General features: G+C 44.4%; 1 protein-coding gene across 2 annotated transcripts in view; it reads left to right on the top strand.

Annotated features, from left to right (window-relative positions):
* The window catches only part of Fam81a (family with sequence similarity 81 member A), a 52080-nt gene that overhangs the window by 11780 nt on the left and 16363 nt on the right, over window positions 1-23937 (top strand). For both annotated transcript variants that reach the window (XM_013117469.3, XM_005075476.4), the window contains exons 2-4: window positions 5243-5339; window positions 6306-6579; window positions 21508-21626. In XM_013117469.3, the coding sequence (XP_012972923.1) occupies window positions 5329-5339; window positions 6306-6579; window positions 21508-21626 (404 nt within the window). In that variant the 5' untranslated portion in view covers window positions 5243-5328. The remainder of the gene's footprint in view (window positions 1-5242; window positions 5340-6305; window positions 6580-21507; window positions 21627-23937) is intronic.

Here is a 23937-nt window from a genome sequence, read left to right as displayed (position 1 = left end):
GCTGTTGGAAAATGTAATATTAAGACATTTCTTTGGGTGTGGCTGCACGTTTGCAGGAGGAGTGCATGGGTTGCTTGCAAGGTGACCTGAAGCTGCTGCCGAACTCATACTGAAGGGGCATCTTGAGTCAGCCATTGATATGCCACTTGGGTAAAGCACTGTCTTAGTCACTGTTCCATTGCTGTGAAGAGACACCGTGACCAAGGCAATTCCTATAAAGAAAAGCATTTAGCTGGGGACTTGTTTACAGTTTCAGGGGCTTAATCCATTATCATTATGGCAGAAAACATGTTTCTGGAGAAGTACCTAAGAGATACATCCTGATCTGTAGGCGGAGATGGAGATGGAGAGGGAGAGGGAGAGGGGGGAGGGGAGGAGGAGAGGGAGGGGGGAGAGGGAGAGAGAGAGAGAAACTGGGACTTTAAAACCTCAAAACCTGGGGCTGGAGAGATGGCTCAGAGGCTAACATTGGCTGCTCTTCCGGAGGACTTGGGTTCAATTCCCAGTACCCACATGACAGCCCACAACTATCTCTAACTCCAGTTCCTGGGGATCTGACATTCTCACCCAGATATACATGCAAGCAAAACACAAATGCTCATAAAAATAAAAATAAAAAAGTCATTAAAAAGCAACCCAAACCTCAAAGCCCACAATAAGGCCACACCTCCCAATTCTTCTCAAATAGTGCCGCTCCCTGGTGACTAAGCGTGCAAATAAATGAGCCTATGGGGGCATTCTTATGTAAACCACCACAAGCCCCTCAATAATTAAAAAAGACAGGCTTCTCCCCATGAGAGAAAGGAAAGGCTGATGCATCTGTATCTATGAGCATCTTTGAAGAGGCAAGATGCCTGGCTTCCTTCGAGGCACAGGTTCCTATAGGGTGAGGTGCTGCCCTAAAGCCCCCCCCCCACATCATCCGCAGACAGTTCAAATGAACAATAGAGACTTAAATAGCATTTCAAAATAGCTGTTACTAATAGACGAGAACAAAGCCAATCTGTTTTTGCAGGGATTCTCCTCACAGCACTGGCATCATCCTGAACCCTGGTGTGTGGGTCAAGGCAGTGCCACCAAACTGTTCCTTGCTCTCTGGGGTTGTTTGTGAATCCAGCAACTCACTGTGTTGGCTGGAAGGCCAGGAAATGTGCTCAGCATCCTAGAACCCCTTAAAACTTATTTATTTCAGATTTAAAATTTTATTTTATGTGTACGATGTTTGGCTTGCATGTGTGTATGGAATGTGCATTATGTTCATGATCTAGTCAGTCAAAAGAAAGTGTTGGGTTCCCTGGAACCAGAGTTATGGATGATAGTTTTGCATTATTATGTAGGTGCTGGGAACTGAGCTCAGGACTTCTACAAGAGCAACAAATGTTCTTAACTTCTGAGCCTTCTCTACAGGCCTCCCCCTCACCTCTTTATTTGAGATAGGGTCCTGGGTACCTTAGGCTGGTTTTGAACTCACTGTGTAGTCAAGGATGGCCTTGAACTCCTGATTCTCTTTCTTCCACCTTCTGGGTGCTGGGATCATAAATGTATACTACCACACTGGGTTTATGCTGTGCGGGGTTGGGGGGCAGTGGGAGTGTGAGACCCAGAGCTTCTGCATGCTTGGCAAGCATCCTACCAACTGAGCTACATCCCCGGTCACCGGAATCACAATGTTATGAATCAAATAGAAATTACCCCTTACCTGTCTGGCTCCGTGGTGTTCCCAACATGGATGTAACAGAGTTGAGGGAAAGAAAACACACCTTGGCAAGCGGATTCAAGTCCATTTCACTAGAAATACCTGCTGGGACCCTGTAAGCTTACCACTCAACCCCGGGAATGGGGGCTTTTGAAAGGCTTTGGGTGACACCTTAGAGCTGCCATGTCTGTGCCATACGCCTAAGTCCCCAAGAGCAGCCAATCCAGGCCACAGTCACACTTGTGACTGTGACAGAGTCACCAGGCTCGGGTCTCATAACATGCCTGCAGGGGAATGAGAAGGTAAAGCCAACAGCATCTTTGTTCTAATTGAACCATAACATCTTTTGAACCCAGAACGAGACTTGCTTCTCAGTTTTTACAGCCCAAAGTGAGCAGTTTCAACATTTGCTACTGCTCTTTGGTTTGTTGTTTTATTCAAGAAGTATTTGTTCGGATTTCTGTAATTGTGAAAATAACAGCTTATTAAGTATTTTGAAAATGAGAACAGAATAAAATATGCTTATTGCTATTGGTTACATTTTGGCAGATTTCTTTCTGCTGTTTTTAAAATTTGCTATAGAACAGGGCAAGAGAGAGCACTCAGCACTCAGTCGATGCAGGAGGGTTGAGATTTTGAGGCCACCCTGGGTTTTATAGCAAATTACTGACCAGCCTGAACTAAATAGAGAGAGCCTATGGCAAACACGATTACTGTCACAACACTCCAAGTGGTCAAGCCTTTGTCCTGCCCTTTCCAGGGTAGTGGGGGGGTTCTGAGTTTCTGGGAGCAATGTAGGATGCAGATAGTGTCAAGGAGTGGTAAATAAATGTCATTGGCCAGGGAGATACAAAGCTGCATGTTTTGGTGTGAGGACATGCATGCCTCACTGACCATATATGGTCCTAATGTTCACTAGTTTTCCTGGGTCCACCTCCATCCTTGAATATGCTGGGATAGGTTTTTTTTTCTTCCAGAAATGGCTCACCTGGTCTCCAAACTACTACTACTACTCCTCCTAATTCTTCTTCTTCATGGCTCACCTGGTCTCCAAACTACTCCTAGTTCTTCTTCTTCTTCTTCTTCTTCTTCTTCTTCTTCTTCTTCTTCTTCTTCTTCTTCTTCTTCTTCTTCTTCTTCTTCTTCTTCTTCTTCTTCTTCTTCTTCTTCTTCTTCTCCTTCTCCTTCTCCTTCTCCTTCTCCTTCTCCTTCTCCTTCTCCTTCTCCTTCTCCTTCTCCTTCTCCTTCTCCTTCTCCTTCTCCTTCTCCTTCTCCTTCTCCTCCTCCACCTCCTCCTCTTCCTTTTTCTTCTGTTTGTTTGTTTCAAGACAGGGTTTCTCTGTGGCTTTGGAGGCTGTCCTGGAACTAGCTCTTGTAGACCAGGCTAGTCTTGAACTCACACAGATCCTCCTGCCTCTGCCTCCCAAATGCTGGGATTAAAGGCATGCACCACCAATGCCTGGCCGGTCTCCAAACTTCTGATCCACTATAGGAAGCTAGAGAACAAGCGGGCCTGGCGTGTGGGCAGTGGTAGCAAGAATGGAAAATTTGCAGGATCTTTAAAATCTGAAGTTAAGAGGGTTGGTGACATATCTCAGCGGTTAAGGCAGTTTGCTTCCAACCTGGGTAAAATGCCATCTCAAAATAACACCCCCGCAAAAGAAAACCTCAGGGACTTAAGACAATCAGAATAGCCCATGACCCTGCCCTTTCTGATTACACTGTAGACCCGCTTGTCAGAGGTCAGATTCATAAACTAAAGGGAGATGCTAACTTCAGGCAGGTGCATTGGAGTTGACTATGGGAAGATCTGGAAATGCCACCTGGGAAGGGACTTAATCTAGTGATTTATTATCAGCCTCTAATTAAGCTGAAACTGAGATCCCTCTCACTACTGTGGCAAAGAATCCTGGTGATAACAATCAGGTGACTAAACAGATGAACAGATTCTTGTAGCACCCATGGAAGGTCACCAACCCCCAGCCTATGTTAATGTGTTTTGTAAACTTATGCCATGGGGAAGTTAATGTCATGGAGTCAGTGCCAGATAATGGAAGTGATGAGGCCTAGAAAGAGCCTGTCTAGTAGTCAAGAGATACCCATCCTTTCCTCTCTCACAAAGTTCATCTGGTGTGGATTTCTGCAGTTCATGAAGGGAATGGCCAAAGCTACATTTGGCCATCAGTTTGTACTGAATGGGACTGAAATTCAGTCTCAGGAAAATAAAGCAAAACAACAAACAAACAAACAAAACCTCTACAATTTAAGATAATATCTTCATTGCTGGCAGTTCTGACTGGGCATGTCAGATTTGTAAGCATGCTCCAGTAGATACTAAATGAGTTTTAAGCTTGGACTGTTTCGTTAATGAAAAATCCCATAAAAGTGTTACATATAACCTTCAAAGTGTAAATGTTCTATGATTCCAAAGTTTCCCCATGGGCTTGATTCTAGTTTGCCTAAATGGTAGATTCTTCTCTTTTACACCCAGACCTCGTTGAACATCATAGCCTGTTTGACATTAAGTTACTCCCCCCCTTACATGTAATTTGTTTAAAATTTGAAGTTCTTTGGGAAAGTGAAATGTTCACATTTTGAAAGTCTAAAAATAAAACATCAGAGAATTGATGCCAAAACAATGGTGTCAATCAGAAATGCTTTTTCAATCCAGCGTCAGAATGGGGCTAATTACAGAATCAGCTCTTGGTACCAGCACTCATTGTTTTGAGCCAATTAACCAAGGGCTTGAGAAACCTGAGTTCTAAAACCTTTGAAAAACTCCAGTTTTCTGATCAGTTGTAACAGTCAAATAGTGTGCATAGGTAAGATTAGGTATGAATATCTTTTATAACCAATTTTTTAAAGTAAGTGTATCCAAGCCATTCGCTTAGTGGACAGATAGGTTCCCCCAAATTAGCTTCCATTAAACATGCATTATTTATATTTTCGATTCATTTAGAAATACACGTTCTTAATTGCTTACCGGGATCAGATTTACTAAGGTGACTTATTGAAAATGTTTATAGAGAAGTACAAGATTGAATAAGCCTGTTAAGGAGATTGCTTTGGGAACTGGGGGTGGCAGAGCAATTATCTAGCATGTGCGAAGAACTGGGCTCTAGCTCCAGTATTTCAGGAGGGGAGTTGAGGGTCTAGCTTCTGGAAAAGTAGTTTTCTTCCTTTCTTCTTCTTCTTCTTCTTCTTCTTCTTCTTCTTCTTCTTCTTCTTCTTCTTCTTCTTCTTCTTCTTCTTTTTTTTTTTGAATAGTAGTTTTCAAGCTCATGGTGGGGAATGAGGAAACTTCTGGTCCTTTTTGCTGTGTCTGGTAGGGATTAGAAGTGTTTTGGTTCTCAAGGCTCATTACCCTTCATGGGAAGCCCTGACTGTTTGTTTCATGTGTAAAGTCAAAATCACTTACAACTACAGCTAATTGGTGTAGCTATACAACTTAGGAGCCTCCTGGTGCCTTAAATGATCAGAGTTTGAGGTCCTTTACTTCCTAGGTATAAACTGTTCAGTAATTTAGCACTTATTTTTTCCCAACAGATGTGAATCATTAAAAAGAAAATGGCCCAGCAGGACACTGTATTTCCTTCTCTTGTCACCCAGGAAGGGTATACTATCTGGAAAATATGCATCTAAGGTACAGTTTTTTTTTTCCACCGTCCCAGGAGGGTTGCTAGAGGGCGTGAGGGTCATGAAAGAGGAAGCCTGTGGCCATTACATTGTAAAGGGTCTTTTTGTTTAAGGGCAAGAAAAACATTATAGCATCATGGCTCCTGTGGACTGCTACATGAACCCAAAGGCAGAGATTTCACTGTGGCTCTGCAGTAGACTTGAACTTCCTACCAACAGTAAAATCACTGTGGAGCTTGAGGCAGATGTTCCCATTAGCCCTTTGAAATCAGAAGGATGCCTGGGGGGGAATCCTGCTTCACAGAAATGCATTGCACAGCCTGCATATCAGGAGTCCTTTCTAAATGGGCCATCATTTAAAGAGCAGGGTGATCTCACAGCCACATCTGATTTTCTTGACTCATCCTGAAGTACCATTTTGATAGCCCCCAAAACAAATACATTTTAAAAAAGGACCTCATTTTCAGATGGTCTTTTCATGGGTGGAACAAAAACCATGTCACCCCAGGGGACATTCTAGATCTCCAGAGTCCCCAGCCCTTCTGGTCGTGTCTTGTATGATGTCTCTTCCTCATTTCTGGGACTGCCCGGCTCCTAGAGGCACTGGAATTCATGATCACTTCTTTAGGGGAAGGGAAGGGGAGGCAGTAGGTCAACACACCTCTGGGGCCAGCTTGGTCTGGCTATCACAGCTATCACAGATGATAGCGGGGAGCCATGGTGTGCCCATTCTGCCAGCCTCCTGCTTCTTGGAGGCCACAGAGCCTGCAAACAGTCTACTTAATTCCATGAGCATAATCACCTTAAAATCCTGCCTAGCTCTCAAAGAAAACTTTTGGGTAGAAGCTTTTCCTTTAAGCCCATTTGTTTACAAAGACAGACAACGTGTGTTTCTTTGGGGAGTCTTAAATCTGGCTTGAAAGATTAATCTCCCCTTCCCCGCAGCTTTTAGCAATGTGACTCTTTTCCCCAGGCGAGTGAGGACCATGCCCCGACACAGCCAGTCCCTGACCATGGCACCCTACTCTTCTGTGAGTCTGGTGGAGCAGCTGGAAGACAGGATCCTCTGCCATGAGAAAACCACGGCAGCACTGGTGGAGCATGCCTTCCGCATCAAAGACGACATTGTCAGCAGTTTGCAGAAGATGCAGAATAAAGGGGGAGGCGACCGCCTAGCCAGGCTGTTCTTGGAGGAGCATATCAGGAATATAACTGCCATTGTGAAGCAACTGAATCGGGATATTGAGGTAAGGGATGTGAAAGCCCATGGATCATGTTCCTCTCCCCAGACCTGGTCCATGTCAGGTTGCCCAAGTCTGAGTCCCAACTGTCAAAGAAGTGTGCGTGTGTGTGTGTGTGTGTGTGTGTGTGTGTGTGTGTGTGTGCATTTGTGTGGGTGGGAGTACTCATCCACCCATGTGCAAACATAGGTTGACTTTAGGTAGCTTCCTTTATTGCCTTCCACCTGTTCTAGTTTTATTTCTGTTGCTGTGATAAAATACCCAACAAAAAGCAACTTAGAAGACAAAGGGTTTACTAATTTATGTGTTTTTATTTTGTGTGCATTGCTGTTTTGCCTGCATGTATGTCTGTATGAGGGTATTGGATCCCCTGGAAATGGAGTTACAAACAGTTGTGAGTGGTCATGTGGGTGCTGGGAATTGAACCCAGGTCTTCTGGAAGAACAGCCAGTACTCTTATCTGCTGAGCCATCTCTCCAGCCCCCAAAGGGTTTATTTTAGCTTACACTTCCAGGTTACAGTCCATCATTGTGGGGAAGTTAAGGCAGGAACTTCAAGCAGCCAGTCACATCACATTCAGTTAAAAGCAGAGAGAAATGAATTCATGAATACAGCTTGCTTGCCAGCCAGCCTGATTTCTCCACTAGTTCACAGCCACCCACAGTGGACTGGCTCTTCCCACATCAATTAACTTAAGACACCCATCCCCACACAGGCCTGCCCACAGGCCAGACCAGTGTAGACAGTCCCGCACTGACACTCACTTCTTGTGTGGGTCTAGGTTGTCCCAAATAGACCACTATGCCATCTATCCACCTTATTTTTTGAGACGGGGTCTCCTACTGGCTCTGGAACTTGCCTTTTTGGCTAGGTTGGTGAGCCACCAAGTCTCAGAAATTTGCCTGTTTCTGGCCCCCAGCTCTGGGGTTACAGGTACATACCACCATACTGGGCTCTTACATGGGTGCTGGGGATCCAGACAGCTCAGCAGTTTGCACAGCACTCACTTTGCAAACTGAACCATCTCTCCAGTCCTTCCCCCCTATGTGACATGCGCTCACAATGTAGCCCAGGCTGGCCTTGAACTTACAACTTGCAGCAGTCCTCCTACCTCTGCCTCCCAAATGCCAGAACTTCAGGCACTTGGCACCAGATCTGAGCTGTCTATCTTGTCTATTATTTTTAGATATTTCTAGAACAGGATCTTATGTATTTCAGGCTGGCCTTGAACTCTATGTAACCAAGAATTACCTTAAACACCTTATATTACTGTTTCTACCTCTTAAATCCTGGGATTATAGGTGCACGATTTCATGGCTGGGTACCTAGACTAGGCTTTTGTGTACAGTAGGAAAGTATTTCATCAACTGAGATACATCCCAGCCCTAGGTTTACTTTAGGATAGGCTCTCATGTGTCCCGGGCTGACCTCAAACTCACTATGAGGCCAAGGTTGTGCTTGAACTCCTGATATTCCTGCTTCCAAATTCTGGGGTTAAGAACGTACCTCACAGGGTTGGAGAGATGGCTCAGCAGTTAAGAGAACTTGATGCTCTTTCAGAGGACCTGGGTTTGGTTCTCAGCACCCATATGGCAGCTCACAGCTATCCGTGGCGCCTCCAGTTTCAGGGGATCTGGTGCCCTCTGCTGGCCTCCTCAGATACCAGGCAAACACGGCACACATTCATGCAACACACACATAAAAATAAACAAATCCTTTAAAATGCTTTGTTGTCTTTTCTTTTTAATTTAAAAAATTACTGTGTATTTATTTATTTATTTATATGTATGTCAATTTGTGTGTGTTCACATATGTGCACCCATGTACCATGGTGCATGTATGTAGGTTAGAGAGCACTTGTCTATTCTTTCCTTCCTTCCTTCCTTCTTTTCTTTTTCCTTTTTTTTTTTTTTTTGAGTCACCCTGTGTAACCCTGGCTGTCCTTCTGAAACTCAACTTGTAGCCCAGGCTGGCCTTGAACTCACAGAGATTCACCTGCCTACCTTGTCTATCCTTAATGATCACCAAAGAAACTGCAAGACTATCCAAGTTATAGTAAGGTTCCTGCAGTATCTGATGGCAATTACTGTCAGTGCTGTTTGTGTTTATTCTAAATTTACCTTGCTGATCATTAAATCATTTTGTTTTGTTTGGATCTCAGTGGAAATGGAGAACTAGACAAAAAGTGTTCCTGTAAACCCCTTCATGCCTTTGAAGACGGTTATTACCTCGGTTACCGGGTCAGCCCTGGGTGCTCCAGACGAAATGTTTGTAGGCCGAAATGATTATACAGCTTGTGTTGTATTATTCAGGCAGTTTAGGCGTTTGAATGGCTTCTCACACACCTCTTTATTGGTTCTGACCAGGCCAGTATTGTCTATTATTAGAATTTGTAAGTTTATTTCTAGTTTTCAGTAACCACAGGGAATTTAGTTCAGAAAGCTTAAGACCGACCAGGCACAGCCTGGGCTCCCGTCTCCACACAAGGTCAGTATCTTTCCCATGTAATTTTCAGCAATGTGAATAAAAGGTTGATGGCCAGACAAGGAGACTCTTGCTTCCTGTTGGGGGTTGTGTTTCAGTCATGCTTCCCTAGGCAGACTTGTAGTTTTGTTTATTTGTTTGGAGGAAAGATCTCATGGGGCTTAGGCTGGCCTTGAAGTAGCCTCAGACTGGCCTTCTGCCCCTGCCTCTGAATTCCGGGATTACAGGTGTATACTACCACGCCCAGTTTATGTAGCACAGATTGAACCCAGGGCTTCATGCGTGCGAGGCCAGCATGCTACCAACTGAATTAAATCTTCTAGACCCTGGATTTGTATTTTTTTAAAATAGTTTATTGGTGTGTAATTTAAACATCACAAAATTTCACTGATCAGTATACAATTAAATGAGTTTTAGTAGATGTATAAAGTTGTACAACCATTAGCACTGCCTCATTTTATGACATTGCCATTGCCCCCTCCCCAAATTCTTACGAACTCCACTCCCACCCTAGCATTGAGCAATCCTTCATGTGTGTACTTCAGACAACATCCCATGCTTCCCAGGCTGGCCCCAAACTCATTATGTAGCAGAGAGATACACACAGAGCTTTGCATATGCTAGGCTGGTAATCTTCCCCACTGAGATGCCCACAAGTTAATGTCAGCAGAGTCTGCTTACCTTGTTTTTCTCTTTTATGGTTCATGCTTTTAATGGTATGGCCTAAAAACTGGTTGCTAACCCAAGGCTACTGAGGCTTTCTCCTGCGTTTTCTGCCCAACTTTTAGTTTTCACATTTGATTTTGTGACCCTCTCTGAGTTAGCTTTGGTAGATGGGGGTGAGGTGAGGTAAAGCATTCACTGAACAGAACAGACTGTGAGAATCTCGGATAAAAGCTTGTCCTATTCATGTTCCCGTTGTTCAAGCACAGTGTTTGAAGGTAGCTGGGGAGGCTGCTGGTGCCCACTTGTGCTGCTGCGAGAAAATACTGGAGAGTGGTTGGCTTCTAAATAGAAATTTATTTAATATGTGCGTGCACTTGTAGCAATGTGTTTATGTGGAGATGGGCGTGAATGCATGTGACAACTTCATGTTACCAACCCTTAAACTCTGCACCTCTGTGTTTCTTTGAGGCGGGGTCTCTTACTGACCTAGATCTCCCCACGTAAGGTGGCAGGATGGCCAAGGACTCCTCCTGCTGCCATCTCCCTGGCACTCACTACCATGCCCAGATTTTTTTATGTGGCTTCTGGGGACCAACTTCAAGTCCTTGTGTTTCTAAGAAATACTTCAGTGACTGAGCTGTCCTTAGTTTCCACGGTGTCCTTTTAGAAAGGTGCAGGATCTGTTCTTGTAGGTGCTGTCCTTGTGACTCAGGCACCCTCCAGTAATCCCGTCTGACACTGCCGCAATGAGGATTAAGTTTCAATGTGGATTTGGGAGGGGACACCCTTAGCTAACCCAGAACAAAACTTATGAAATGGGTAGATGCTCAGCGAAGATGGCTGTGGGACTGCTGGAAATGCAATGTGCCTCCTTTCCAGGTGAACCAGAAAAGTGACCCACAGTCTGAAGCCATCCGAAAGAGTGCTGAGACCAAAAACAACCCTGCCCCCCAATGTGCTCCTTTCCCTTTTCCATTTTGCCCCTTGGGAGCTCTTCTAGAACCCTGAGCTTTTACTTGTTTGTCTTTACTGAAGACGTGGTCTCTTAGAGCCCAGGTTGGCCTTGAAGTAACTATATAGAAGAGAATGCCCTTGAACTTGTGATCCCCTGGCCTCCGCCTCCCAAGTGCTGGCTGCGCAATCCAGAGAGTAACATTTCAGAGTCAGCTTTATAAATTCTGGGTTCTAAGGGCTGGGGGTGTGGCTCAATTGTTAGAGGACCAGCCTAGTATGTGTGAAGCCCAGGGTTTGATCTCAGACACAACAGAAACTGGGTGTGGTGGTACACACCTACAGTCCCAGCGCTTGAGAGGCAAAGACTGGAAAATCAGGAGTTCTAGGTCATCATTGACTATATAGGGAGTTCAAGGTTGTCCTTGACATGAGACCCAGCCTCAAAAAAGTTAGTTTTTGAACAATTTACAATGTAGAGAATTTGAAATCACAGTTTTGTTTTTCTATACTATCTGAAACACATTTTATGTAATGACGTTTCTTGTCTTGTGCAGACAGCACTCTTTACCATTTCCATGCATTTTTAGATGTACAAATTTTGCAAATGAAAAGATGGTTTATGTTGTAGAGGTGAAAGACTGAATAAAATCTAATTAGGGCAGAAAATTTACTTTGGATATCTGAATGTTTACTTTCTTGTCACTGGTAATAATTATGCATCATGTCAAATGATGCAAGGAAGTTTGGAAACTTAAGATTCCACGATGGAATGCCAATTATATGGATCTGTATATATTTTTAACCTAAGCGTGTCTGCCCAGACACATCTAAAATGAAGAAGCTTGATGAGACATTTGAATTGCTGCGCTGTAGCCAAATTTCCTCAAAGGAAAATCAGGGCTGTATTAGTCAGTTTGGGCTGCTATGACAAATGACCACAGGTTGTGCAGCTCAGATAGCAGAGATTTATTTCCTACAGTACTAAAGAGTAGGAAGTTCAATATCCAAATCCCTGCGTCCTGCCATGAAGGGAGATAGCAGAAGCAAGCTCTTTTCTTTTTATTATTTATTATCTATTTTTAGTCAGGAATCATGTAGTTCATGCTGGTCTCAAACTTGACGTCTAGCCAATGATGACTTGAGCTCCTGATCCTCCTCCCAAGTGCTGGGATAACTGATGTGCCTCACCATGCCAAGTGTTGCAGTGCTAGGGAGCAAATCAAGGCTTCATGTATGCTAGACCAACGCTCTATGGACAGAACTACATTCCCAGTTCCCTTGTCGTCAATTAGTACAGAGCTGCGCTTGGAGCCCAGGTCTTATCAGGAATCCTATCTATTAGGATTCTTAACCCTATAACCTAATGATAATCCAGAGACTTTCTCCTAACATATGAGTTTTAGGAGGAAACAATGATGGAGAGTAAAATAATTTAAAGTCCTAAAAGGAACTCTTCGCTTATCAGCAATATAAAATTGGGAGAGCAGGGTGCCTGGAAAGATGGGTTAATACTTAAGGGCTTTTCCTGCTTAATCATGAGGATCAGAGTTCAGATCCAACCACCCACATCAGATGGCTTACATCTGTCTGTATTCCAGCTCCTGGGCACCTACACACATGTATGTACACGCATACTCACTCACACACACATATACACACATGCATGCACATGTACAAACACAAATAATAAAAATATTTTTTAAAGTTATTATTATACAGAAAATGAGAGTAGTAAAAAGATGATAGTTACATATTTAAAATGAAGACATTAATATATTCAGATTGTATTAAAATACAATATTTGGATTCTATTTGTGTATTTGTGTCAGAGGACTAGATTCTTACTGAGTTTCTTCTGTAAATTGCTTTACTTTTTGTTATCTTTTATTAATGCTTTATACTTGTTTTTCAGTTCACTCTCAAGTTTTACTGGGTATTGTTTTGTTAAGAATGGTGACTGCAGATAATTTTTTTTAAATATAAAGCTGAAACTAAAGCTGTAATCAATATCTGAAATGCAGCTCTTGGTGCAGCTGGGGAAATGGAGATACATTCATTTTGTGTGCTGGTAATGGTGCCTAGAGAAGCCTTTGTGTGTTGTGTCCCGTGGCTTTGATCGCCATTACAAGGCAGGATGGTAGGAGGAACAGCTTGGATGCCCCCACAAGTCCCCTTGGGCTTTTGATTTGTTTTTGGCCTGTGGAGAACCATGCAATGGAATCTGTTACCTGGCTGGTTCGAATCCACAGACCTGCACCTTGATTTCCACAAGCTCAGACTTCATGGTGTTCTGTGGGCTTAGGACATTGACTTTGACTTAGCTGGGTACGGAAAACCCAAGCAAGGCCACATGTAGCAAAGTAGACAGTGCAGTTTAATGATTTGCAAACAGACTACTGGAGAACTTAGCAGTGAGTGTGGTGTTGGCCTTTATTGACATGATTAATCTGAGGGGAAGCAGGGATGGTAATAGGTGTTTAGAGTGACAGGCAAGGACCAGGTTTACTGTGCACCCACCACCACCAGTGGGTTGAGAGATTTGGCTCCTGGACTTCATGTCCTGACAAGAGAATTCCAGCCTGCAGCTTCGTGAGCTGGTTCTAGTCTAATCCCTGTTAGGAGGATCTGGGGGTTGATTATCACACCCCACAAAAAAATCGTCAGTGGAGGGCTCTGAGGATTGAATCTGGGTCCTTCATGCTAGGCAATGGCTCTGTCATTGAGCTATGTCCTCAGTCCTCCAAATTCATGCTGTTATTGGTGGATAGGTGTTTTATCTGCATGCATGTCTGTGCATCACATGCCTGGTGCCCACAGAAGCCGAAAGAGGGCATCAGATGCCATGGGACTGGAGTTTCAGGTGGCTGTGAGCCTCCATGTGGGTGCTGAGAGTGGACCCGTCCTCTGGAAGAGCAGCCCATGCTCTTAACCACTGAGCCATCTCTCCATAAACTCATGTTGCTTTTACTCCACCCAGTAGACTGTCTCACTAAGAGGAAAGAAACAAAATTGAGTATTCACTAGCCATTCATCCTGTTGACATAGCATTTTGAGTACAAATTAATTTTTAACGTTGTATATGTTTTAGAGAATTTTAGACACGAGTAGTGTATTTACATATCATTTCCACTCCACCTTCTCCCTTCTCCAACTCCACCTATGTCACACCCCACTCCTTCTCAACTTCGTGACCTTTTCTGCAATTATTATTGTTTCATATACATAAGAGTGTATGTGTGTGTGCACACACATATATGTATACATATATATGTATAAATACTACCAGCTGAGTCCACTTAATGTTGCACAAATTAACTTTTAAAATAGTGTATGGTTTCTACTTTGTCATATATATTTTTAAAATTTTATTGTATTTATTTTGTTTGTTTTTATTATGCATATATACACATATGTGGAGGTCAGGGGACAACTTTCAGAAGTCTATTTTTTCCTTCTATCATGCAGGTTTTGGGAATTAATTGAGTGTAGATCATCAGGCTTGGTGGCAAGCATTTTTACTGATCTCCCTCACCCCCATACATATGTAATAATAATATATATAATTGTATGTAATAATAATATATATGTATATTGAGACAGAATCTTATATAGTCCAGGCTAGCCTTGAACTCCTTAATAAACCAAGAATAACCTCAAACTTCTAGTCTTCCTATTGCCATCTTCAGATTAGTGGTATTACAGGTAGGTGTCACCAAACTTGTTACTATAAGTAGGGATTGAACCCAGAACTTTGTGCACGCTAGGCAAGCACTCTACCTACCAACTGATCTACATCCCAAGCCCTGTCTTGTATACATTTTAGTTTGTCTCAGTTCATTTTTGAGGTCCTGATCATCAATGGGACTATGATCATTTGTGAGTCTTCTAACTGGAAGACCAGGCCTGAACCATAGAACTAGGAGCTACATTCATTGATAATGAATTTAGGGTGAGGCAGGACATATTAGAGCGACAGGAGCTAACATGTTTATCCAGAGGTAGAAGGTTCGACCCTTAGCCCCACACCACACTCCAGTGGCACGTGGGCAGTGAAGGCTAAGTAACCATAGTAACGCTAGCTTATATCAGTGAACATAAGACAATGGGATATTTAGAAAAGATGGTTACATGTAAAGGGCGACTGAAGACAGCAGAGGACAGCCAAGCTGGATTGGAAGTACCCAGGGGGCCTGTGCCAGAGGCAGAAAGGGGGAGAGTGAGGACCAGCCAGCAGCCTGGACGCTCGTGAGGTGAAGGAAGGGGCCACTCAGAAGCTTTGAAGACCAGAATATGATGTTTGGGGTTCAGCTGTAGAAGCCATTGTCTAGGACTTTTGAGATGGCTTGGAGGGTAAGGGTAGTAGTCCAGCCTGATGGTCTGAGTTTGGTCCCCTGAACCCACAGGGTGGAAGAAGAGAAACCATGCTTGAACCTGGTCCTCTGACCTCCATAAGTTCACCATGACAGACACACCGACATACATACATATAATATATATGTGTGTATATATATGTATAATTTTTTAAAGTCATCATGTAGAGGGTTTTTTCTTTTTGGTTTTGTTTTGGGTTGCTTTGTTTTTCATTTGTTTGTTTGTTTGCTTTGTTTTTTGAGTTGAGTAGCTTGTTTTGTAGCTCAGGCTGCTCTGGAACTCACAATTCCACCCCAATGCCTGAGTAACTGGGATTATAGCTATGTGCCACCACACCTGCCTTCATTACTTTTTTCAAGCTAAAACAGCTTATTCATACACATAGTGTTGAGGATGCGTTAGCAGATAATAAAACAGATAGACACTCCCCTGGTGGAGCTTACAGACTGACTAGTGTGAAAGAAAAGATGTCCAGGACCAAGAGCAGAAGCGAAGGGCCCGGGGATGTGGCTCAGAGGTAGAGTGCTCACCTAGCTAACAAGAGCAGAAGCACGGAGGCAGTCTATGACAGCAGCAGTTCATCTTAGGGGAGCTGCAGTGGGTAGATTTGGGGTCACTTCGAAGGTAGGGATGACAGAGCCGTCTGTATGCTGGAGGGAGAGACTTCTGTTTGGGATTTGGCAGGTTTTGAGGGACCCATGACAAAACTAAATGCCAGGTGGAACTAAACACCAGAAAATCAATTCCCACACAAAGCTGGAACTAGAAAGCTCTCAGCTCTGCTTGGAGGAAGAGCCAGGCAGGGAGGTCCCATTTGAAGGAGCGCTGCCCTGTGTGACGGGACCTCACTCCATTGCATGCTCATTTTTAAGCCCCTTTCCATCTAAGAAGAGATGGAGACTCATGGAGAACTCTCTCTGGCCAGTTCCTAGGCAACTCCGAGGGCCTGGGCTATCACCTTGTGTTCATAAACACCATTACATGATGGCTCCCACAGAGTCCATACTCTAGGCTGGCTTTGGGGAGGGGAGATTCTTCAATGATAGGCCATGTCTTGGGGGAAAAAAGACATTTTTTTTCCAGGTGACTGGCCTCTTCTCTCCTGGAGTGAGTGGGAAACAACTTTGTCCGAAAGACTTGGCCATATAATTGACCACTCTGTAGTCTCTGCTGCTACAACCCTGTCTCCTAAGGACATGTCTGGTAACCTCAGACTAAAGGCAGTTTCTCAAACTGACAATGAAGGACAATTCAGGTCTTGCCAAAGGCCAGCAGCATTCTAAAGTAAAAGCTCCAAGATGACAGATCAGGGCACACTTCTGACATTACTGGGTGTTGCAGTTTTGCGCTAGAACCTCTTTAAACAATAAGCCCTCTAACCTTTTAGTGACATGGATATCATGTCAAGCTCGGACATTTTTTCTGTATTCTTCAAAGCGTTGCCAAGGCAATGCCTCATTCATCTGCATAAGAACTCTAAAAGTTAAACACGCTGTCCTTATTTCTAAGCTGTAAAAGAAAAAGCCACATACTTTCTTCTTCTGGTTACAAACATAATGTGGGAACTACAATGTAGAAAGAGGAATCTGCTGTCCTCTCAAACTAGACATAATAAGGAAGATGTTAACATTCCCTTATTGTACGAGGTTTTTAGCACACATGGGGGCCAGCCTATGTGTTTATTTTATACCCTTTTTTCTTGTTCAACATTGAACTCTACATCCCCTCTCCTCACCCCCTCCCCTTTTTTGAGACAGGGTTTCTTTGTATACCCTTGATTGTCCTGAAACTCGCTCTGTAGACAAGGCTGGTTTCAAACTCACAGAGATACTTCTGCCTCCCAAGTGCAGGGATTAAAGGTGTGTGTCACCACTACTGCCTGGCTTCCCCCTTGTTTTTAAAGTCCTCCATGACAGCCAGGCATGGTGGTGCACACCTTTAATCCCAGCACTCAGGAGTCAGAGGCAGGTGGATTGGCGTGAATTGAGGCCGGCCTGGTCTACATAGTGAGTTCTAGGCTAGCCAGGGCTACATACTGAGAGTGGTCCCTAAACAAACAAACTGTAGCATGAAAAATAAAAAGACCCAGAGACTGATATTGGGGTTCAAACTTCGAGCTGAGTATCAGAAAAGCAAAGCAGCCAGCCACTAGCTCTCACCTCTAGCTCAGGCTGAAAGTCTGATCCACGCACCAGCTCTTTACCAAGTCTAAAACTGCCGTCTCTCCTCAGTGTGATTGGAGAAAAAAATGCCTCTCTGAGACCTTGTTTCTGTCTTATATACTTCCCTCATGTTGGGATTAAAGGTGTGAGCTATAATTCTCTTTTAGACTGATTCACTGTTGTGTAGATCTGGGTGCCCTTGAACTCAACAGAGATCCACCTGTCTCTTAATCCTGAGTCCTAGGATTAACGGTGTGTACCACTACCTCCTAGCTGCTGGGATTAAAGGTGTGTGCCTGGCTTCTATGGCTGACTTTGCTTTCTGAATCCTCAGTCAAGCTTTAATAAATCATAAATAACGTATCACTACAACAAACAATAAATAGATGAATACCCTTCTTGAATCTCCTCATGCTTGCATAAAGATGCAGCTTCTGTAATAGTTGGTGTGGCTATCACATGTGAAAACATCTTTACACAGATACCCTTATCAGTTTTTCTTAATTTATTTCTTTTAAGATTAATTCTAAGAAGTAGAATTACTTGTTCAAAAATTTGAACAATGCAGATAAATTTTGACATCATTAAGTGTCTCTTGGATTTTTTGTTGTACTTTTGAGATTACGATTAAGATATTTTATATTTAGTTTATTAAAAAGAAGTGTATGTATGTGTGTACATGCTCATGCATGTGTGTGTAGAGGTCAGACACTGACATGGAGCACTTTTCTGAATCCATGTCTATCATAGTTTTGAGATAGGGTCTCACTGTGAATCCAGAGCTCCAAGGAACTTCCTGTCTGCGTCTCCAATGCTGGGACCACAGCATGTGTGGACATGCCTAGCAAAACAAACAAACGATAAAACGGGGACTTTATGGTTTTTTGTTTGTTTTAGTTTTTTGAGCTAGTTTAGGCTCACAGCACAACAGAAAGCATAGACTACTTCCGTTCAGCCCCTGCCTTTATGTCAATCACCTCTGTCCCCATGTCCCCATCCTAAGAACACCCCCTCAGCCACTCCCACTACTGGCATCTGCCTCACAGTCGTTCAGGATCTTTCAAACTCACTAATTCATAGCTGAGAAAGACCTCGAACTTCCGATCTGCCTCCCTCCTCCCCCAGATACTGGAGTTACAGAGGAGTGCTGCCCCGTGGGAAACTGCCATGCCACTGTGTGCATGCTCAGATGATCTCAGGGCTTTGGGCATGCTCTGCAAGCCCTCTGGCAACTGAACTACACCCCAACCCCCACTGTGTGGCTCCTGTTTCTCTGGTTACTAGAAACGTTGACGGTGTGAATTATTTTAAGCACCTCTTTTGTGAATCCTTTGCATTCTCTCTATTAAGGGACTGAAAACCAAAGCAAAGCCTGGGTTTCTTAGCATCTAATGCAGTGGCACCCCAGGAGAGGCCTGTGCCTGCTCGCATCCACCTCCGGCCCGGTCCTTCGCTTCGGCTTTGGCTTTCTGGGGATGGGACCTGAGCATGTGAAATGGGTCTTCTGGGTGACATGTATGCACCCCGAAGACATTTGAGCACTATGGCCTTAGGTCTTATTATTATCAACAAAAGTTTGAAGAAAACCAAACAAAGGATGAGTGTTTCTTTCTATTCACTGCTACTAATAGGTATCACTTCCATTTGAGCGAGAGAGGAGAGAGACAGAGACAGAGACAGACAGAGAGAGAGAGAGAGAGAGAGAGAGAGAGAGAGAGAGAGAGAGAGAGAGAGAGAGAGAACGCGCTCCATCAGCACCTTTCATTAGTGGGAGAGTGCCAGAGATGAATTAGTCAGATCTGAGGTCTCCTTGCAGGAGTGTGCTCGGATGAGTAACATTTTTGTCATTCATAGGTGATTGTAGCTGGTTCACATTCTTCTTCATAGAGCAGGTTCATTCATTCAAAAATTAAGAGCCTTAGGAAATAACCGGTCTGGTAATTGCAAATTCCATTTTCAGTGCCAATGAAATGCAATGTCACCAAACTGAACAATACCAGGGAAACAAGGGCCTGTGCTGTCACAGGAGGCGAGGGACCCTGGTGACTTGGTGCCACTGCCTCTTCACTAGCCCCAGGCCTTGGGCCACCTTCCTGAGCACCTGGACAGAGGGGAGGCCTTAAGAGTGAGGAGGAGCCAGGCTCACTGCCTCCCTCTATGCGCACGCGCGCGTCTCTTACCCTGTGAGGGAGGTGAGGAGACCCTGTGGAGGCCGGCTTTTCCTCTCAGTTTTCGGCTGGGACCTGGCACAGGTCCCTCACCGCCTGTAACTCCAGCCCACTCCAGCTTCACTATTGTCAGGAACACCCACCCGAGCCCTCCAAAGAGCAGAGACAGAGAAGCTCCGTCTCATCCAAGGACTCAGCATCCAGAGGAGGAAAGCCATGCCTTCTGACGGAGGGAACCCGAGGGCCAGGATAAGAGCAGTTTGTATATTTAGGACCCGAGAGCACATTGTGAACTGAAAAGTCTAGTAAAGGCAGAGGATTTATACAATCTGAAGAGAGACCAGATACTTCCGGTGTGCAGGTATATATTTAGGCAGAACACTGTATACATAATAAATAAATAAATCTTAAACAAACAAACAACCAAAAGAGTTTAGTGGGTCCCAGCAAAAAGTGGAAGAAACCCCAGAGAGGCGACAGTTAAATTCGGAGTGAAGCTGTCAAGAAGGGCAAGTTTTGGTGCAGCCAAGTGTCAAAACAGGAATGACAGGAGAAGAGAAGAAATATTGGTTACACCGGAGAATTATGTGTAAGCTGAAGAAAAAAACATTTGATAAGTTCACCAAGCTCTGAGTTGAAATGGGTTTTTAAGAGCAGAGTGGGGTTGTAGATGCTGGAAAAATGACTGACCGAGTTCCCAGCACCCACCTTGGTCTGATCACAGTCACCCGTAACTCCAGTTCCAGAGCACCAGACACCCTCGCCTGGATTTCATGGGTGCTAGGGAATATTGTTTAACTGTGTAAAGATGTGTTGCTGCTTTACCTTGCCTGCCTAAGGTACCCAATTGGTCTAATAAAAAGCTGAGTGCCCAATAGCAAGGGAGGAGGTATAGGTGGGACTTCCAGGCAGGAAGAGTAAGTGGGAGGAATTTAGGCTCTGAAAAGAAAGAAAAGGAGACACTAGGGAGACACCAGGAGCTAGACAGACAGACATACAGGGAGGAAGCAGTAAAGTGGGACATACAGAATGAAAGAAAGGTTAAAAAGCCCCAAGGCAAAACATAGATGAATGGAACAGGCCAAATTAAGTTAAAAGAGCTAGTGGGCAAGCCTAAGCTAAGGGCGAGCATTCATAATTAATAATAAGTCTCTGTGTCTTTCTTTGGGAGCTGGTTGGTGGTCCAAAGAAAATTCCAACTATACATGGTTACACACACACACAAGGCATAGGATCCCTCCCCCACATATATAAATAAAAAGTCAACAACTCAGTCATGTGCCACAAAGAAAAATTTAGCTTATTAAAAACATAAAATTTCTTACAGGCTATCATAAGCCGGTGCAGTGAGACTTAAATGGTAAAGACAGAGCCTGAGAGATGGACCAGCAGGAAAAGGCACTTGCCACCACTCCCGAAGACGTGAATCTGGTCCCCAGCACACATGGAAGAAGGAGAATCTGCTCCTCCTGAAAGTTGTGTTCTGACCCACACATCATACTCATCACTAAATAAAATGTAATAAAAATTGTAAACACCCCCCAATCTTAATAGCTTGAATAGAGAAACATAATTTTTTTAAAAAGGTTTATTTATTTATTATGTATACAGTGTTCTGTCTGCATGCATGCCTGCAGGCCAGATGAGGGCATCAGATCTCATTATAGACAGTTGTGAGTTGCCATGTGGGTGCTGGGATTTGAACCCGGGTCCTCTGGAAGAGCAGCCAGTGCTCTTAACCTCTGAGCCATCTCTCCAGCCCAAAAACCACAATTTTAGTTATGTTTTTAGCTTTAGGGTTTTTTTTTCTTTCTTTCTGGTTTTTCGAGACTGGGTTTCTCTGTAGCTTTGGAGGCTGCCTTGGAACTTGCTCAATTTCTAGGCCTCCTGGTTCTCTGTGTTCATCTGTGTTTATCAGTTCACTGATAAAAAGAATGCCTTATGCAGGCAGATCACTGTGAGTTTAGAGTCCAGCCTGATCTACACAACAAGTTCCAGACCAGCCAGGGCTAATAGTGAGACCCTTAGTTTTAAACAAACAAAAACTTCATCTTCAGATGAAGTGAGCACGCATGTACTTTCCTGATCTGTGAAATGTGTGTGGACAACTGTGAATTTGTGTTGCCCAGGTTCTCCAGGAGCAGATCCGTGCCAGGGACAACATCAGCTATGGAACTAATTCTGCCTTAAAGACGCTGGAGATGCGCCAGCTCTCTGGCTTGGGGGATCTCCGAGGAAGAGTTGCAAGGTAGGTGTACCCGTTTCTGCCCTCAGAACGCCCTATGGAGGTGTCTTCAGGAAGCAAGGCCTGCTTGGGCTCACAGTTGGAGGCGGAAGTCCATCGGGTGGGGAAGCCGTTGTCGGGCAAGAGGTGACGGTTCTTGTGGGGTTCACAGTCAAGAAAGCACAGGGGGAGATGGCTGCTGATTCTTTTCCTTTGTATTCGGTCTGGGACCCCAGCCCCTGATGAGGTTCTGCCTACATTCTAGGTAGGTCTTCCTTCTTCACTTACACCCCTCTGAAACACCTTACAGCCACGCCCAGAGGCATGTCTCCTAGGTGATTCTGAATTCAGTCAAGTTGGCCAGAAGATTACCCATCACCGCTGGGATTCAAATGTTGGAGACTTACTCCTTCAGAGCAGTTCTTACTTGACTCTGAGACCGTCAGAGATTAAAATCACACACACACACACACACACACACACAAGCACGCATGCACATGCACACAATTTCGTTTCTGAAGCTGGCCAGATTTCATGGGAGGAAATGATCAAAGGGCGCCCTCTGCTGGCTGATGTCATTTGGTCAGGTAATAATAGTATGGTCATTCAATCAAATAATACAGTCAGGGCTTACTGTTTGTATGCCTTCTGGAATGTTCATCTTTGTTATGATTAATTTTTTGTTTTATTTTCTGAAAGCATTGGCTTCTCATAGGCTGGACATTTTAAGATGTGTTTTTCTGTCAACGTGAAAAATGATTTTCTCTTTACTTGGGTGTGTTCCACAAGCCCAGAGCCTTGGGGATTACCTGGAATTTTTAAGAATGTATTTCATTTACGTTTACACCTGTGTGTTTACGTGCGTGCATGCGTACAAGTGTGTGTGCTGGGTCTCATGTGTGGAGATCAGAGGATAATTGAAGAAGTCAGTTCTCTCCACCACACCTGTCCTGGGGAGCTCATGTCATCACTTTGGCAGCTCGTGCTTTAACCGGCTGAACCACATTCCCAGCCCTTACCTGGGACCTGGTTAGCAATGTCCAATATTGCCACACCCCACAGCTACTGAATTGGAATCTGTTTCTAATGAGATCTCTGGGTTCTGGGCACACTGGTGTCTAAGAAGTTTTGCTGGAGGCCTGTCCTCTGGATTATGTTTAGCGGGCTGGGATGAAGTTGCCAGACTACCTATGGGTCTCTTCTGCCCTCTGCTGCTACCCAGAGCCAAGTACAAGTATGTAGCTAATAATGTGTATTTGGGGCAAAGAAACATTTCCAGCCAGCTTGGGTGACAATGAGCATAGATAAGCATGGGACTAGGTTAGGGACGGGGACCTACAGAGGTCAGGGCATCTTTAGAGCAGAGAGAGCCGTGTTAGGGTGTGTTTGCACAGAAGCCCCATGCCTTGTGTGCTGGGCATGTGTGTTGGCAGCTGTTGGTTAAAGGTTAGTTAACGGCTGGAGGAGGGTTGTGAGGACTGAATGAAGGATGCAGTGACCACTCTACTGTGACTCTTTGTCATTGTTCTTTTTGTTCTGTCTTTATTTATTTAATGTGCACTTGTTTGCCTGGGTGTACATATGCACCACGTGCATGCAGGACCCTGTGGAAGTGAGGAGACATCAGATCCTCTGGAATTGGAGTTCTAGGAGGTTGTAAGCCACCATGTGAATGCTGGGGACCAAATCCAGGTTCTCTACAAGAGAAGAAGCCTGAGTGTGATGTCAGTGGGGGGAGGCAGCAGCAGCAAGAGGGCAGATGACCTTGCTAAGGAGATACGAAGGCCACCAGGCAAAACCACAGCTTTCCCCCAGCCCTCCTTTTATTGAGGCCGCCTCAGGAAGGTGCTGCCCACGTTCTTTGGGGATGGTTGTCTTCTCACTTCTAAGTGCCTGATCAGGCGAACCCTTCACAGGTATGCCCATTGACTGGCTCCAGTCAAGATGATAACCCCAATTAACCACCACACCACTGTGGGTGCAGGTGTGTGTGCAGCGGGGAGGGAGGGAGCATGCCACAAATGGCGGCTGCCGGCACCTCAGCCAGCAGTGAAAACTGATGTCATCTTTCTGACACTGTAGCTAGACAGAGAAGTCTCTTGAAATAGCTGCAGGAATCTCCCATTCTGCATCAGTGGTTCAACATCTCAGCCGACTTGCTCCTCCCCGTTAACAAACACCTCGATTCCAACCCCGCCCGGAGTGTTTGCTGTAAGCACCTGATACTCTGGGCTTGTTTGGTGGTTACATCTGTTTTCCTCTCGGATGAATTTATGTGGGACGAATTCATGTGAGATAAAAGCTCTTTGGCAAGATTTTGCCTTTCATGCATCGA

The sequence above is a fragment of the Mesocricetus auratus genome, unplaced genomic scaffold (genome assembly GCF_017639785.1).
Source record: "Mesocricetus auratus isolate SY011 unplaced genomic scaffold, BCM_Maur_2.0 Super-Scaffold_100691, whole genome shotgun sequence".
NCBI lineage: Eukaryota > Metazoa > Chordata > Mammalia > Rodentia > Cricetidae > Mesocricetus > Mesocricetus auratus.
Note: the sequence above shows the minus strand (reverse complement) of the source record. Positions and strands in the feature narration are given on the sequence as shown.